General features: G+C 43.1%; 1 protein-coding gene across 1 annotated transcript in view; it reads right to left on the bottom strand.

Moving 5' to 3' along the window:
- The window catches only part of ROR1 (receptor tyrosine kinase like orphan receptor 1), a 475,658-nt gene that overhangs the window by 15,348 nt on the left and 441,624 nt on the right, over positions 1 to 18,686 (bottom strand). The window contains exon 10 of the mRNA XM_062190090.1: positions 5,486 to 5,697. Within this exon, the coding sequence (XP_062046074.1) occupies positions 5,486 to 5,697 (212 nt within the window). The remainder of the gene's footprint in view (positions 1 to 5,485; positions 5,698 to 18,686) is intronic.

The following is an 18,686-nucleotide window of genomic DNA, read 5'->3' as shown; positions in this document are numbered from 1 at the left end:
CCATTTCTGAGTGCTTGGATTTGAGTCTTGGTTCCATTCTCTATTCTAGCTATGTTTTTTTTTTTTTTTTAACACTTTGTTTATTTATCTGAAAGGCTGAGTTACAGAAAGAGAGATTGGTGGATAGATAGATGGAGAGAGAGAGAGAGAGAGAGAGAGAGAGAGAGAGAGAAATACCTATCTGCTGGTCTACTCCCCAAATGGCTATAATGACTAGGGCTAGGCCAGGCTGAAGCTAGATCCAGAGCTGCATCCAGGTTTCCCATGTGGGTGCAGGGCCCAAAGACAATGCCAGCCCCTCCTACTTTGTGCTGATATGTACCCTGGGAGGCAGAGGTGATGGCTAAGGTAGTTGGGCCCCTGCCACTTATGTGGAAGACCTGGATGGAGTTCGGGACTCCTGGCTTTGACTTGGTCCAGCCTTCTACTGCAGAATGCATCAGCAGATGGGAGATCACTCTTTCAAATAAATGTATATGTATATGTATATGTATATGTATATGTATATATGTAGCCAGAGCACACACAGAAGGGCCTTCTAGATGGAAGCTCGTTGCTGGCAAAAGGTTCAGGCCCAGAGAACATCATCAAGTTTCATATTCAGCAACTATTTTGGTTGGAAAGGAAAAAAAGAGACAAATTGCCTGGAGGTGAAGAAACAGAGAAGCTGGCAATGTAAACTGAGAAATAAAATTTAGCCACTAGCTTCAGAAAGCTAGGCAAAGCCTGGTTCCTCCAACTTTGCCCAAAGGCCCCCTCGATCAGCCTGGGACTGCCAGAGCTGGACCCATAGGGGCCATTCAGGCTTTGACTGCACCTCCTGCCCCTGCCTGCCTCTGTGCTCCCTTGCTCCTCTAACCCCTTAACTTCTATGCGTGCTGAGCCCCCAGGAGGCCCCAGCTGCACCTGCAGGGCGATCCTCCCCTGCTTCTCTCCCTCCCCCAAGCACACCTAACTCTGTTTTTCAGAGTCATGAAGGGTTGAGGAGGCAGAGGCAGGGGAAGGAAGGAGAAGCAAAGGAGAAGAGATCAGACAGAGGGGCCCTGAGAGTTTTAGGCCCCTCGGAGATGGGGCATTTTCTACAGTACTTCGACAAAACAGCGAACCCATTCCAACTGTGCACAGCGAAGGGCAAGAGAGAAAAATCCTGCCTCATTCAGGCCATCTAAATCTTTGGCTGAATGAAATACAAGAGAAATAACACACCGTCCTTTATGTGGGTGCAGCCTGCTCCTTTCCCTGAACGGCTGAGGAAACGAAAGGACCAAAGCTTGATGGTCGAGGCGCAGCCTAAGGAGCCTCCATCACCCAATCAAGACCACACGGCTCAGCGCTTGGATCCCTCCCTGTTCCCTGGGGCCTCCTCCTTCCCCGCTCGTCGGAAGGAAACTTAGGCCTCATCAAAAGCACCAGCAAGGTCCTGCCTCTCCGGGGACCTGAGCCAGGCCTGGTCCGCCAGTCTGTCTGCGGCCGCCTTTTGTCCTCCCAGAAGGGTATCGGTTTCTAATCTCCCAGAGGAGCCTCTTCTTCTTAATCCAAACACTCAGGGGAATTTTAGCAGCTCAGCCAGTGAAGAGAGATGGAAACAGATAGTTTAAACCCCCGAAGGGCGCATTCATTTGGATAAATAAGAACCCTGGGGTCCCTGCCTTTGAATTGGCCTGGGAGAAATAAGAAACCGTGAGGGCAGAGCAGCTGTAGGCTGTGTTCATCTGCACTTCCCAATACCCTGATTTTGCTTGGGTGCAGATTTGTTTTCCAGTCTCTCTCTCTCTCTCTCTCTCTCTCTCTCTCTCTCTCTCTCTCTCGTGTCCCTTCCTTTTAGGATTTTATAGGTGCGTGTAAGATTTATGTGTGAGCCACCTTTCAAAGGAGTTTTAGAGATTGACTGTTTACATTCAGGAATTTTCTTTAAGGTCTACAAAGTCCTTTGTGCTTTTTCCAGGAAAGGCACTCAGTAAGAACCAAAACAAACAACTGAATAACTCGAATTTGATCGGAGCCAAATCTCTTAGGAGAGTAAGAAAAAAAAAAGTTAGCATTTGTTTTCGTTGTTTCTTTTTCTTGCCCCTCCAACCCAGTCAAGTATTTGCACCATTCCTGCTTCCAGTCTGGCTCCAAAGTACCCGTGAGCTTTGTAAGGCTACAGGCTAAGCGTTCTATGCTGGAGAAAGCCTGACACTGGGAGATTTTGCAAGGCACACTTCAGAAATGATCCAGAAACTTGGAAAACAATGCTGACTTCGCCAAGTCTCTGGGAAACCTCAGGCCAGTGTATTTTATGTTTGTTCCTTTGACCAAGGAGGATGGAGCACTGTTAACTGCTTGGGCCAAGCTTTCCATGTCCCTCAGTGTCATTCAGAGCTGTGACTGCTACACAGGCCTCTCAAAGGTTTGTCAGAAGCCAGGGAGATGCCTGTGGTTACTATCATGTACAAACTGATCAAGTGGAATCTTATCTAGTTGTGTGCCTGGCCCAGGGGGTCAACAAGAGCAAGAGCTTAATTTAGACTTGAAACTCCTGTCTTCACATTTTATCTCTTCCAGTGACTAGCCCTTTGATCTCAGGTAAGTTACTTGATCTGTTCTTGAGTTTCAGTTGCCCTTGTTGTACAACAGTGATAATATCCCTGCCTTATATAATTGCCACGAGCAACTGAACAAGGTAATGGATCTAAAACTCGTGGTATAGTTCTTGACACTATGTGTTAGCCACTAAATATTCAATTTCTCTATTTCTGCCCAAAGCTCTCTGAGCTCTCTATTGGATATCATGTGCTGCAAACAACCCCCCACTAAAATGTAATTAAGGTGCAGATTAAGGCTAACCTACAAAACGGATCTTTTTTTTTTTTTTTTTTTTGCCTTTTAAAAAGTATTTTTAATTTTCATTTTATATGGAAGGCAGGCAGAGAGAAAGAAATGTTCCATCTGCTGGTTCACTCCCCAAGTGCCCACAACAGCCAGGGCTGGACCAGGCCAAAGCCAGGAAGGTGGAATTTAGTCTGGGTCTCCTATGTGGATGGCAGGGATCCAAGCACTTGAGCCATCACCTGCTGCCTCCCAGGTGCACATTAGCAGGAAACTGGACTCAGAAGCAGAGCTGTGACTAGAACCCAAGTGACCCAAACAGCACCTGAACCACACACAAAAAGCCCAACTCAAAAGCGACACTTTTTCCCAAATGGAAACAAGAATTTCTCAGTTCCTGCCACAGCAATAGGGTGCCTATCATCCAGGGTGGTGGCTGCCCTAGTGTGTGACCTCTGTAGAGACAGAGCTGGGACAAAGACACGGAGCTGGGTCTCCAGGCTTCCGGTATTTCTAAGGCCTCTGCACATTTAATGACAGCAGTGACAGGAAAGAATCTCATGGAATACTGGCTAACTACACTAAAGGCTTGAAGTCATGGGGTACATAAAAAGCATCTGTAAGACCAAATAGGTCTTCACCCAGTGGCAATATGGAAGAAGGAGCAAGTGCTACATTACAGAAAAACCCATAATGTATGCCAATCAGCCAGCTGGAGACTGTCATTCAAAAGAGTTGAACTGCAACCTCCACCCATCTTCAGAATCATTATGTGAACTCTACCATCTTCTGGGTCTGTGGGTTTTTAAAATTTATTTATTATATTTATTTCAAAGGCAGAGTTACAGAGAGAGAGAGAGAGAGAGAGAGAGAGAGAGAGAGTGCTCCCATTCCCTGGTCCACTCCAAAATGGCTGTAATGGCTGGGGCTGGACAAGGCCGAAGCCAGGGGCCTGGAACCCCATCCAGGTCTCCCATGTGGGTGGCAGAGGCCTACGTTCTTGGGCCATCTTCCATGACCTCCCCAGGGCCATTAGCAGGGAGCTAGGTCAGAAGAAATTATCCAGGACTCCAACTTGCACTCATATGGGATGCCCACATCACAGGCAGCAGCTTAACCCACTACATCACAAGGCCAGCCCCTGAGAGGTTTTTGATGGTAAAAATTTATGCTTAAAGAGAACAGTGGCTTTGCTTCACTATTTGAAAATGAATTTTTAGCATTTTAGGCGTCTCAAATCCTCACTAACAATATGAATTAAAGTAACAAAAATGTTTGCAAGACTTATTAAAAAATCAAAACAGCAAAGCAAAATAAAATGAGAGCTATGTGTCAGTCTATGTATGCTACTACATTTATTAGGGTAGAGGATTAGTTAATGTAGACGTAAAGACATTTTTCCCCCAAATTTTATTCAAAGTGGTGCATCTCCTTTTTGTGAGGATTAAAAGAATCAGAGATGGCCAGTACCCCATAGAGAAGATAAATATGTGTTCAGTGAATGAATATTCCACTGGAATTGGAACAAGAAAAGACAAGATTCTAGATATAAGAATCCTAAGTTATTTAAACGAAATCTGTTTGAATCTGTTATGCTGAGAGGCCTGGCTGTGGGCTTTCCTGAGAGAAAGCCCTGTAGCGTTTCAGCTCCAAGTGAGGCGCGGGGTGCTCTGTGTAGGGTGAGGGCCTGTGACCCTGGGTCCTTGCTAGGAGCTCCAGCAACCCAAATGTTGAAAGATGTGGAGGAAATGCGAGGAGGAAGTGGGTGATTAAGCAGAGGGGAAAGGCTGAAGTGGTTTATCTCGCAAAAAGCACCCACAGGTTGCTGGGAGGACAATGCTTCTCCAAAAATGTCTAAGTTAGGCCTTAAAAGGATTTTGTTGTTGTTGTTGTTGTAGAAACAAATAATGTAAAACTGTCTTAATCATGTCTAACTATGTAGTGGAGCAGTTTTAACTAGATGTACCTTGTTGGGCAATACAAAAGACTGACAGTTAAGTTTGTGAATGAATGTTGGCTCTCCCTTTCTTGCAGTGTGGTTGGAAGAGGATAGAATTTTTTTATTTATTTGAAAGGTAGAGTGAAAGAGATTTTCCATCCGTGGGCTCACTCCCCAAATGGCTACAACAACAGGGCAGGGCCAGGCCAAAGCCAGGAGCCATGAACTCCATCTGAGTCTCCCACACAGGTGGCAGGAACCCAGGTACTTGGGGGTCATCTTCCATTGCTTTCCCTGGGAGCATTAGCAGGAAGCTGAACTGGAAGTGGAGCAGCCAAGACTCCAACTGGTGCTCAGCTATGGGATGCCAGTGTTGCAAGCAGTGGTTTAACCCACTGCACTACCGCACTGGCCCCTAGAATTTCCTTCTTTGGAATTTTGAACAATAACCTCACAGTCTGAGTCCTGTGGGTTGGCTGGGAAGGTCTCCTACAGATTCCTGTTGGCCCTGCAACTCTAAGGGAAGGCAGTGATGTGGCTGGTCCACCACTGTTGAGGACATACTGAGGGAGGTTAAGTTCAAAGCACCTTGGGCAAAGTTGGGCTGAAAATAAACTGCAGCACTTATAAAATTCTGATTCTGTATTATTTCATTTCTAGGCTTGGGAAGGTCATAGTGTTTTGCTTTCACCTGAAGCCCAGGGAATATATGCAGCTCTGTACTGCGAACTTTACCTTGGGTTTATAAGCATTCAGCATTGACATCTCCACATTTTGACCTCTGACGTGTTTCGGTTGCCTTTGGACTGGTGGTGACGATGACTTCTGGTTATTGCGGCAGACACAAATGAAAAAGAAGAGTAAAGCAATGGCCAGGGGGATGGTAACACTTGGCACCAGTATGTACAGGATTTCCATTTTATTCTTCTCTTTGGAGTCCTTTGAATCTGGATGGAGAAACAAGAAAGAGCAAGAGTTCCACTCATTAAAATACCATGTATAATATTACACTGCACAGTTTAAAATGAACTTCTCTTCTTCTATACACAAAAATCCACTGCAAGAAAAAAAAAAAGAATCCAATGCTTATTACAATTTGCTTCTATCAAACTTTCAATGTAATTTATTGAAGTTTAAAAGTTTAAAGTTCAAACGTTTAAAAATTTCAGAGGGACATTATAAAGACTTCGTATGTGTGTGGGTCCTCTCGGCTGTTGCCTTACTCTAGCAGCAGACCTGCATTTCTCCAACACCTTCAAAGTTAAACGCCACGTGAACGGACTGTATATATCCAAGAGCCTTAATGCGGATCCCAGGGCTCTTCTTCCATTGGCTGCCAGCCCAGATCCACCGCTGCAACAGGGTGTTCTAGAAATCATGCTCTTGCCTTGAGTGGTTTGGACTTACAGAGCCAGTCCTACGTGTTCCAGAATCACCACTGCTTAGGAATCCTGGTTCTACCACGCAAAGAGTCACTGGCCTGGCCACACAGGGGCTGGAAGTCCAGTCTGATGAGCTTTGTGACCTGAACTAATCACGCGCGGCTGTAGGCTTCCCAGTCTCTCATCTACAAGAGTGAAGTGTCTGTTTCGGAATGGCATCTACGATTTCCTCCAGCACAGCAGCACTCTACAGCTTGACACTCTTTTGAAACCCTAGAATTCTCCTTAAATGGTTTCATATGAACCCAATAATTATAAGTGCTAACACTTTGAAGTATATTTTTGAAATCTTAGACATCCACTTTCCCATTGCTTGGCAAAGAACATAATATACATAGAAGGACAGGAGGTATACTTTTCCTTTTTATTGCTTGGCATCTGACCATTAAAACCAAATACTTAGGGCATATATTATTAATGGATTATTTGACTGGTAAAACAAATAAAAGAGTTACGGGATGTGGGGCCAGTGTTTTCTGTGATGCCGACATCACATCTGAGCGCCTGTTCAGGTCCCAGTTGCTCCACTTCTGAGCCAGCTCCCTGCTAATGTGCCTGGGAAAGCAAAGGATGATGGTTCAGGTACTTGTGCCCCTGCCACCCATGTGAGGCACCTGGATGGAGTTCACGTTCCTAACCTTGGCTTGGCCCAGCCATAGCTATTGTGGCCATTTGAGGAGTGAACCAGTAGATGGGAAGATCTTTCTCTGTCTCTCTCCTTCTCTCTATAACTCTGCCATTCAAATAAATAAATAAATAAATCTTTTTTAAAAATTATGGTATAGTAATTAGAAGGGTGAAATAATGACTTGCCCTGAAAACCAAAATCAGCTAGTTTTTCTTTTCACTTTTTAAAATTGTTATTCATTTGAAAGAATAGAGAGAGAGAGAGAGAGAGAGAGAGAGAGCTAGCTTTCATGCACTGGTTTACTCCCAAAATGTTCGCAATAGTGAGATTTGGTCAGGTCGAAGCCAGGAGCCAGAAACTCCAGCCAGCTCTCCCACACAGATATCAGGGAACCAAATGCTTGAGCCATCATCTCTTGCCTCTCAGGCAAATTAGAGGGAAGCTGGATAGCAAGCAGACGTGAGACTTCATCCCAGTAATGTGGGTGCCCAAATGTTGACTTAACCCACTGCACAATGCCATCCCAGCTATCTTTCTCTAAGAAAACTTAAGCTGGGGGGCTGGTGCTGTGGTGTAGTGGGTAAAGCTTACAGGCGCAGGGTCAAGTTCCGGCTGCTCCACTTCTGATCCAGCTCTCTGCCATGGCCTGGAAAAGCAGTAGAAGATGGCCCAAGTCCTTGGGCCCTGCACCCATGTGAGAGACCTAGAAAAACCTGCAGGCTCCTGGCTTCAGATCGATGCAGCCCCGGCCATTGTGGCCATCTGGGGAGTGAACCAGTGGATGGAAGACCTCTCTTTCTGTCTCTCCCTCTGCGTCTGTGTAACTCTGCCTTTCAAATAAATAAATCTTAAAAAAAAAAAAGAAAATTCAAGCTGTGAAAATTCAGATTGGCACAATATCCAGAGATGATTATTTACTTTGCCAATGAATGAATCATGCATCCATGCAATTATCCTACTCTTAGTAAAATAAACAAGTGTTAAGTACTATTCCAGGTCCTGGGGATGTAAAATTGAATATGACGCATGCTCTGCCTTTTTTTTTCTTAAAATTTATTTATTTATATGAAAGTCAGAGCTACACAGAGAGAAGGAGAGGCAGAGAGAGAAAGAGAGAGGTCTTCCATCCGATGGTTCACTCCCCAGTTGGCCACAAAGGCTGGAGCTGGGCCAATCAGAAGCTAGGAGCCAGGAGTTTCTTCTAGGTCTCCCATGTGGCTGCGGGGGCCCAAGGACTTGGGCCATCTTCTACTGCTTTCTCAGGCCATAGCAGAGAGCTGGATTGGAAATGGAGCAGCTGGATCTTGAAGTGGTGCCCATATGGGATGCCGACACTACAAGCGGCGGCTTTATCTGCTATGCCACAGTGCTGGCCCCTCCTCTGCCCTTAAGAAGCTCATGGTTGGTATGGAAATAGAGAAAAGATAATTACAGTGTGTTACAAATGCTACAATGGAAGTATGAACTGGATGATGAAAAGACCCACAAAGTTCTTTGAAACAGTGAGCTTCTCTTGTACGTGTAACCGAGAATATCCTTGAACATCCTTTACATAGTTTTGACTTGTCCATGCCTTCTTTGAGCCTTCTGTTCAAGTGAGAAATAGCAGTGACTCAGCACATTTTTCAATCTTACATAAACAGACTCTGCATGAGATGTTGGAAAGGAGCAGTACTGGCTGGGTGTTGGGATTCTGCTCCATGGGTTAGCCCCTCAGGAGAATTTGGGGGAGTTAAATATGGTGATTGAAGATAATAAAAACACTACATTTGATACTTATTGAATGTTTTCTACTTGTCAAAACCACATAAACTATTACTGTTCCCATGGACCAGGTACTCTTCATGAACTCATTTTATTCTCCCAACCAATTCCATGTTATAGGTGACATCATTCTCTCTGTTTTTATGGGTAAGGAAGCAGAAAGAGCAGCTAGGTAACTGCCTGAGGACATGCAGCTAGTAAGTCAGAAGCTGGGATTTTTCATGCCGCCCATTCTAGATACTAAACCACACCGCCGCTGTTTTTCTGCATTTGTTTTCTCAAGGTTCCTCTTGGAGGTAGGATGGATGAGTGGGATCTGAAAGGTGAGAATAACACTGAACAGGCATGCTGCTTATGTATGCAGTACTTTGACAGGTAAATCCATCCTCCAGGCTTTGCTGGAGGGCACTGTGATCACTGGTAGGCAGGCACTTTAGTAGTGACTGTCTGCATAGATGTACACATAGTCAACATGTGCATAGATAGGAAGGAAGGAATCACGAGTGGTAGCCTGTGTGTGTGAATGCGAATATGCATATTTATCTATAGTTGGCCCTCCAGATCCATGGGTTCTGCACCTGTGGATTCAATCAACCACAGCTAGAAACTATCTGAAAAAAACCTTTACTATTATTTATCTGAGATGAAGGTGGAGAGACAGAGTGAGAAAGTGCACAAGGGCTTCCTCAATCACTGGTTCACTACCCGGGTGCACACAACGGCGAGGGCTGGAGCCAGGAGCCTGGGGCACAATGCAGGTCTCCTATGAGGGTGGCAGGAACACAATTACTTAGGCCATCATCACTGTCTACCATGGTCTGCCTTGGAAGGAGGCTGGAGTTAGAAGGTGGAGATGGGCCCACTATGCAGAAGAGTGCCTTGTAATCAGAAGCCACTGAATGCTCCCTTTGTCACTCTCCAGGTGACTTTCAGTAGACAACCTTGGCAAGCTCATCTGGAAAAGGGGAATAATACCTACTTCATAGAATCCTTGTAAGAAGTGGAGAGTATCTATTTTAGTTCCTGTTACAATTCACTCACTCAGTGTTTACCTTTAGAGTAGAAGAGGATTCAGGGATCAAAGTTTTGGGCTGGAAATTCTAAATGACCTTAAGCAAGAAACAGCCTCTCTGATCTCCATTTTCTCATTTATTCAGCTGGGCTAAAACCTGCTCTACCAATCTGATTCAGTTCATGAGATAATCAAATAATATTCATGAAAGAACCTTGAAAAATTGAAAATTACCATGCTGTTGTTGGATGCTGGGATTATTATTAACATTATAAAACATTTTCAAGTTTCATAGTACCCTAGGGGGTAAAAATCTGTGTTGTTATTCTTGGATTTTCAGTGAAATCATAATGAGCATTAATGATCACAAAAGCAATGAGGCTAATTTAGTACTAATGTAACACAAGTCATTTTCCAGTCTAGATTTTAGCAACGAGAGAGTAGGGTCTCACCTGTCTGGCACATAAAGGATTCTATTCTGTATTCATTCCCTATCAGGCTATTCGGGGAAGGCCTTTCATGTAAACGGAGGTCTGGGACAAACCCCCCTGTAGGTCTGCAGGAGAACAAACTTCAAGAAGCTAAATCCTTTAAACACAATCAAACTTGGCTCCTTCTGATTACACAGAGGATATGCAAACGAGCACAAGGGGTGCAGTGTCTCCTTGCCAAGTGCAATAATCAAGCAGAACAATATGTAGTCATGTTGGAAGTGACAGAAAACAAATTCAGGCCCATTGTAAGTCTATGATAAAGCAGGCTTCCTTCCCCACACAGCTCTCCATGTAGAAGCGGGAGATTCAATATCTGGTTAAAAAAAAATCTTACATAAAATAGTCCATAGAGCAATTAGCCTTGCTAATAACAAATTTAAAACTGGCATCTATCCAGTCTCTTTTAAATGTCCTACATTTTTATTTCTATTTTTAACCTGACACTTTGGTTTATCTTGATTGGGATGTGAAGACTAAGAAAGCACAAATAATTTGCCAAAGCCAGAAAGTAGTAGAGTCTGGGTTGGGACCCAAGCTTGTCCATCTTTAATGTGTCTATCCTTCTACAATTACACTTATGTTACTAGTAAAAATGACCCTAAAATATTACACAGAAGTATTTTTTCAACATTCTCCTTAACAGTCCAAGGTTCTCTTTCAATGAGGCTAAACTTTAGTCAAGATCAGACTATCTTAAAAAAAAATCTCAGAACAATGGGCATTGTTCTTGGTGTTCACTTGAAAGAGTAATGGGAAACTCTGATGCATTGCAGAGAAAACTGCTGAAAATTAGAATAGTGAAGATTTTTAATACTTTATAGTAACTGTTTAGAAGTTAAAATGCATGGCGCTGGCACTGTGGTATACCTAATAAAGCCACCGCCTGCGGTGCCGGCATCTCATATGGGCGCAGGTTCGAGTCCCAGCTGCTCCACTTCCAATCCAGCTCTCTGCTATGGCCTGAGAAAGCAGTGGAAGATGACCCAGGTCCTTGGGTTCCTGCACTCACATGGGAGACCCAGAAAAAGCTCCTAGCTCCTGGCTTCAGATCGGTGCAGCTCTGGCTATTGGAGCCATTTGGGGAGTGAACCAGCAGATAGAAGACCTCTGTCTCTCTCTCTCTCTCTCCCCCTTCTGTAACTCTGCCTTTCAAATAAAATACATAAATCTTTTTTTTAAAAAAAGAAGTTAAATGCACACATTAGTTACATCAAGCTAAATATTTGGGATTTTTGAACCAACAATTTAGTCTGGATCACATAATTAATTTTCTTTTAAAAATCAACAATTTGGTATTACAGTTCACATCTGACATTCCTATTTTATTTTTACAATGACATTCAATACTTTGATTAGCAATTAAATATAATGGAGAAAATACTCCTTTCTTATCCTAGGGCTTAAAGCAAGGTAAACGTCATTTCTTACTCAGAAGGTTCTTGTATAAAGTGAAACATCATCTGGGATATTAGTTTGAATTGAAACAAAAACATGCTCTGTTTTTAAATATGGCAAAGATGGGGAGAAATCTTACAGAATCTTCAAGTTCAAAGGAACTGACAATAGTCCAAAGTATGATCTTGTCTAAAAAAATTCAGAACCATAGAAAATGAACAGGAATCACAAGCATTTATAATTTGAAAGCTATAAAACAAGTTGGTGTGTAGCAGATAGGGGCCTGTACGCATGATATTTAAGCTATGCCTGGAAGCCAACGAGGAAAAGGTGGTAATTAGGCTCTCTGAAGGCATGCTGGGCTCAGGTATTCCCTCTCTCCACTTGATGATGGAAACATTAAGTAGATGATCTATTGCTTTATGTATTCTCAAATGAATTCTTTAGAGAACACGAAATAGGACTTACTTAGTGATTACATTTTTTTCTCTGCAGAATTTGGTTTAACTATCATGAGTGAGGGGGCAGTAACTCATTGGTGAGCAGTTGAGAAAACTTTTCCTAACTGGAATCCATACCTATTCACTTCAAGTTTTATAAACTCCTAGGGCCTCAGTCTCCCCTTTTAGAAAAGGAAAGAGTTTGGCTAGCCTTTTTTTTTTTTTAATTCTTAAAAATTAACTTTTAAATTGTAAAAGTAGAACATAAAATTTACCATCTTATCCCTTTTTAATTGTACAGTTCAGTAAAGTTAAGCACACTTGCATGTGCAACCAATCTTTAGAATTTTTTCATCTGGCAAAACTGAAGCTCACCTTGAATAAGTCCCCATCATCTGCAGCCCCTCTCCCCCACTAGCAACCATCAATTACTTTCTGTCTCTATGAATTTTACCACTGTAGATTCTTCTTGTAAGTGGGATCATACAAGATACATCTGTGACTGACTTCTTTCACTTAGCCCTGCTATGCTAAGTCCTCAAGCTTCATCATGCTGCATCAAGTGATAGGATTTCCTTCCTTTATAAGACTCAATGATTCATTGTATGCAGGGGGCACTTCAAAAAACTGGTGGAAAATAGAATTAAAAGACAAGTTTATTTTAGTACAAAAGTTTTCGAAACTCATGTATACTTTTTCCCTAATATGAATTCTTCATGAACTTTCTGAAGAAAACTAAAAAAAAATTTTTTTTATTTTACTAAGGGGCAGGCATTGTGGTGCAGTGGGTAAAGCTGCCTGCAGTGATGGCATCCCATATAGATGCTGCTTTGATTCCTGGCTCCTCCAATCTGATCTAGTTCCCTGCTAATGGCCTGGGGAAAGCAGCAGAGATGGCCTAAGGGCTTGGGCCCCTGCCATCCACATGGGAGACCTGGAAGAAGCTCCTGGTTCCTGGCTTCTGCCTGGCCTAGCGCCAGCCATTGTGGCCATCTGGGGAGGGAATAAGCAAATGGAAGATCCCATCTGGGGAGGGAATAAGCAAATGGAAGATCTCTTTCTCTCTCTCCCCCTCTCTCTCTTTAGCTCTGACTTTCAAATAAATAAATAAACAAATAAATACATTTTTTCACCAAAATAACCACCTTTTAATTGTATTTTTCCATGAATGCATTGAAGTAGTCTTGAATATACCATTATTCATTCATACATTAATGGGTATCTGGATTACTTTCACTTTCTGGCTACAGCAAAAATGCTGCAATGAACATGGATGTGTAAATATCTTTTTGAGATACTGCCTTCAAATCTTTTAGATAAATACCCAGAAGTGGGATTTCTGGACCATATGGCAATTCTATTTAAAAACTTTCATAACAGCTGTACCATTTTATAGTCCCACCAACAGTGCACAGTGATTCCAATATCTCCATGTCTTCACTAGCACTTTTTTTTCCTTTCTTCCTTTTTCTTTTCTTTTTTTCCTTTCTTCCATTTTCTTTTCTTTTCTTTTCTTTGATAGTGGCCATTCTCATGGGTGTGAGATGGTATCTCACTGGGGTTTGGATTTGCATTTCTCAAATGATTAGTGACACTAATCATCTTTTCATATGCTCATTAGCTATTTGTAAGTCTTCTTTGGAGAAATGTCTACTCAGGCCCTTTGCTCACTTTTAATTTTTTTTTATTTATCTTTAAAAATTTATTTGAATGACAGAGACAGAGACAGAAAGGAAAGCTCTTCCTGGTTCATTCCCCAGGAGCCAGGAACTCACTCAAGGTCTCCTACATGGATGACTCAAATGCTTGAGCCATCCCCTGCTATCTCCCAGAGTGTGCATTGTCTGGAAACAGAGCCAGGACTTGGAGCCAGTTACTCTGAAATGGGATGTGGGCATCCGCAGCAGTGTCTCAACCTTGCTTGAACTTGCCTGATTTTCCACTGGACTAATATTTAACTGCCAAAATTCAATACATTGTAAAAATTAAGTCTGTCTGGTGTTCGATAGGATTACTTTGGAGTGATAGGTGAGGCACATTTAAATCTCAGCCAAATGTCTCATCAAGTGGCTCCTGATATCCATACGGACAAAACGGAGGGCTGGATGACAACACCACTGGGTGGATTTGTAATTCACCATATGTCTTTCCCTGACAGTGTTAATCAGCAAATCAACATCAACTTGTAGAGGGCTATGCTTGAGGGAACCTGTCTATTCAACACTAACATTAAAATGTCAAATTATAGAAGGCCCACATCTAGGAAAGATGCTTGTTAAACTTTAGAATTAAAATTTTACATGTTCATGCACCACAGATTAAAATAATGAACCCAAACTGGCAACTAAAATTTTAGAAAAGCTTCCAGTTAGGTGAAAAAACCTTGCTTATAAAATAAATAATTAGACAAATCCAAATAACTATTGATGTAATTAAGCCAAACAACCTCAAAAGACTACCAATAAATTTTAGTGGAGGCTTGAAGGCTCAGTTGCATCCAGCAACTGAATAATATAATCTTCTGAAAATTCCATATATGGTACTTACAGCAACATAATTGCCTTCATTGAGAAACTAGGTAATGGTCAAAAACAGCATGGTGTCCTACTTGTTCTGCTTAAAAAATAAATAAATAAATAAACACTGAAAAGTGAGGCTGGTACTGTGGTGCAGTGGGTTAAGCCGCCGTCTGCAGTGCTGGCATTCCACATAGGCACTGGTTTGAGTCCTAGCTGCTCCATTTCCAGTACAGCTCCCAGCTAAGGCACCTGGGAAAGCAGAGCTTGTGAGACCTGGATGGAGCTCCTGGCTTCTGGCTTCAGGCTGGCCCAGCCCTGGCTGTTGCACCATTTGGGGAGTCAACCAGTAGATGGAGGATCTCTCTTTTTCTCTTTCTCTCTCTCTGTCTCTTCCTCTCTCTTTGTAATGCTTTCAAATAAATATTAAAAAACAAACAAACAAACAAACAAACATGGAAAAGCATCTTCTCTGCCAAGAGTCACATTTTTAAGAAAGGTTCTGAAAGAGCAAGAAATATCTAACAGAAGAGGATGAGTAAGGAAAAGTAGGAGGAGCTTTGTGCTTTTAGACCAAAGAGAAAAATCAAATGAAAGATGCAACAGGTGTCTTCAAAGATGGATGACAAATTGCAACAGAGGTTTAAAACAGAATCTAGTCTATAGGCTCCTTATCAGAGTTTTTTTTTTTTTTTTAATCTGAACTAGTGGCCATCATTTAAAAAAATAAGATTTCACATTTAAGTTTTGATTTCTATCTTAAAAAGGCAGTCTGTTTGAGTCCTGCGAGCCACCCCATAGCCACTAGGAAATGGAACATTTCCCCTATCTCTGGAGATGCCTGGTGATGTTCAGGCAGAGATTGGATTTTCTTTTTTTTTTTTTAATTTTTGACAGGCAGAGTGGACAGTGAGAGAGAGAGAGACAGAGAGAAAGGTCTTCCTTTGCTGTTGGTTCACCCTCCAATGGCCGTCGCCGCCGGCGCGCTGCGGCCGGCGCACCGCGCTGATCCGATGGCAGGAGCCAGGTGCTTCTCCTGGTCTCCCATGGGGTGCAGGGCCCAAGCACTTGGGCCATCCTCCACTGCACTCCCTGGCCACAGCAGAGAGCTGGCCTGGAAGAGGGGCAACTGGGACAGAATCCGGCGCCCCGACCGGGACTAGAACCTGGTGTGCCGGCGCCGCTAGGCGGAGGATTAGCCTATTGAGCCGCGGCGCCGGCGAGATTGGATATTTTCTATGACTCCTCCCAAGGTTCTCTGGTTTCATAAACTGAGTTAGTGTGACTTAGGCCCCTACTGAACTTCTGCCTGTCCCAAAGCAATGTAAAGTCAGTGATGGTATTTATCCTCCTTGTCCTCAGCTCCCCAGATCCAGTCTCGGCCCTTTTCTATCCAAGTCCATGCTGAAGCTAGTCTTTATGGATATTATCAATGAGCACTCTTGGGCTCTGGCTCCCGGTTAGGTTCAGCCAGTGAGAGTCATGGGCAGGAGACGGAGAGCAGGAAGAGGGCCCAGTTGACATATCTGTTCCCCTGGCTTCCTCCTTGCTGGGCTGCTGAGGGTTGGCAGCATCACTCTACCAAATGCTGTCACAGCAGGGCCTCCGCTATGCTCTCCCGGGTGTGGGAATAGGTCTAGGAGAGTACTATCTCCCATACGTGATAACTCTGGGCCCTGTCCTTCTCCTCATTGGTTCCCATTCATTTTCCCCCATACCTTTATAAATAATTTTTAAATAAAATTTCCCTTAGTCTGCTTGCTTGTGCCATTTGTTTCTTGTAGAACCTTGATGGATACAGAGACTGATACAAAGCCAATAGTTTTGTACAGCAATTGGTTAAGATGGAACAGGGCACCTCCTGGGTGGTGGGCCTGAAGAGAGAAGAGCTTTCCAAAGCGTATCACCAGAGCAGCTTACACACTGGGACACAGCACTTGTGTATACATATTGGGACAAATAATAGTAAAAATCTTTGAGAGAAAACTATTTTTCTGGTTAAAAATGTTTAAAGAACATGACTTAGCTATAAGTTTTGGGTCACTATTGTTCTTTACTTTGGTGAAAATGTGTAAAGACTGGAAACTAAAATACATCTTGGAAATCTCTGAAGCACAAAAATAACTCTTTCTGCAAGCGTCAAACTGTACAAAGCAGTCCTCTATTCCCTCCTCCCTTGCCCCTCCCCACCATCCAATTCTCTGTAATGTTCAATTTTGGTTTGAAGAAATGGCTGAAAGACAAATTGCCTTATAACAGGTCTTCTATGAAATATGGGAGAAGGCTGCTGACAGAGTGAGTTAAAAAACTGCAGTGTTCGCAATCTGGAAAACATCTGCCTTGCCCCGAACTGTAAACCACCACGCTGGAGAAAATGGTTTGTGACAAAGCAGAACCCAGGGTGGGTGTCTGCAGGGTTATGGGACAAGTCAAGGCTATTCAGGCATAGAACTGGGCAACGTGCCCTTTGGCAAACTGTTACAAGCCCAAGTCTTAAAAGGAAATACAAAAGCAATAGGCCAGGTATGAAAACTCCAAATGGAGCCAAATGGTTCACTACTTTCCCTGTTAATGGGTACTCTTCAGTGAAACTGATTTAGGAATAAAAGCAATACTGCCGCTTGCACGTTCTGGTGGTTTGGTAGAGGGAGAAACCTGTTGCAGGAGAAACAGACATCCTGGCATGGCTAGGGAAGAAATACAGTCTCAAGACTTTATCCAGTAACATAAAGGGCCAAGGTTTGACCATGAAAACACCAACGTAAACAGGGTTCTGCCTCCCCTTACAAACTGAGAAAGAAGCAAATATGGGCTCTCAAATGGCAGGGGAGGGAGAAAGAACGTAAGTCATGAGGTGGAGGATAGCCAAAGCAAAATGGCCAGATCATCGCACAAGGAGCTCCGGAGGTATTTCCCACAGTGCCAGCCCCTGAGCAAATCCTAAGGGCTACAGGGAAATGGTGACCCTGGGAGGTGTGACTAGATGACAGCTGGAAAGAACATAGGCAAAATGTTTCCTTTCAATTGAGTTTCCCTCCAACCCCAGGTGGACTTGAGGAGGCCACAGTGGCGAGAGGAGAAAAAGCATAGTTTCTGAAGCTGCGCACGGCGTCTCTGAGAAGATGGCCGACTGTGAGAACTGGAGACCAGGGTTCCAGGAAAGGAAGAGAAATGAGACTTAATGGGCAGAGGCAAACACCATGAGAAGTAGGTGGAGCTGATGGAAGAACTGGTCCAGGCAGGGCTGAATCTAGGTGGAGCCCCCTAGGGTCCCAGAGCAAAAGTCCTTGTGGCTGGGGGCTCCATTCCTGGATGCCTTGTCCTCTGAGTAAGAAAAATCAACGCACAGCATGTCAGAGACACAAACAATTTGTCATAATCAAAGGGGGAGGAAAATTACAAAGACATCATTATTCCTCTGCAATAATCTAGAATTTGTTCTTTAAATAACTGTGGCATGGTAGACAAAGGCCTAGATCTGGAGTTCCATGGACTTGGTTTGGATCTTGGCTTTAGTAAAACAGCACTACCTCCGCTTTGCCATTGGTACAACAGAGATGATACTTTTATCTGTGGTGATTGTGAGGATCACATTAATTAATTCAACACATTTCATTAAGTATCAGCCAAGTCTTAGGCCAGATGGTAGTGTAGAGAACTCAGCAGCAGTCATCATGAAAACACGAAGCACCCTGATCGTAGATGTAAATGTTGGGCGGTCTATGATGGCACTTCATGTGATTCACATGTTGTCATCAGACTCTGTCACTGGATTGTAAGCCATGTGAGGGCATGTTGTGCTCTGCCTTCTTCAGAGACCAAATCATCAGAGACGCTCAGTACACACACACACACACACACACAGGTTTCAGTGAGTGACTGAATAAATAATTAATCATTCTAATTGTTATATGCCTGGAACATGAAAGAAAGGACAGTGAGGGTGAAAGGTCAGGTCTTGCCCAAAGCATCTTTTGTCCTTTTTGTTTTGTTTTGTTTTTCACTTTCCAGTCAAGCCAATTCCCAAAATCCATAGCCATCCTATTTTTGGTTGTTCTTAATTTTATGTTCTATTCTATTTGAAAGTTCAAAGATAAAATTATCAGTGGCAGATTGTTCTTAATTTTATTTTAGAAAATACAACAAATGTTCACATTTTCTATTTAATTAGGCCTATACTTCTTTTAGCCATACTTGGTTGGAACTAAAACAGCTGGGAAATGAGTAACCCCATGGAGATTTTGA

The sequence above is a fragment of the Lepus europaeus genome, chromosome 5, assembly GCF_033115175.1.
Source record: "Lepus europaeus isolate LE1 chromosome 5, mLepTim1.pri, whole genome shotgun sequence".
In the NCBI taxonomy this organism is placed as follows: Eukaryota; Metazoa; Chordata; class Mammalia; order Lagomorpha; family Leporidae; genus Lepus; species Lepus europaeus.
This window is presented reverse-complemented; position numbering and strand designations above follow the sequence as displayed.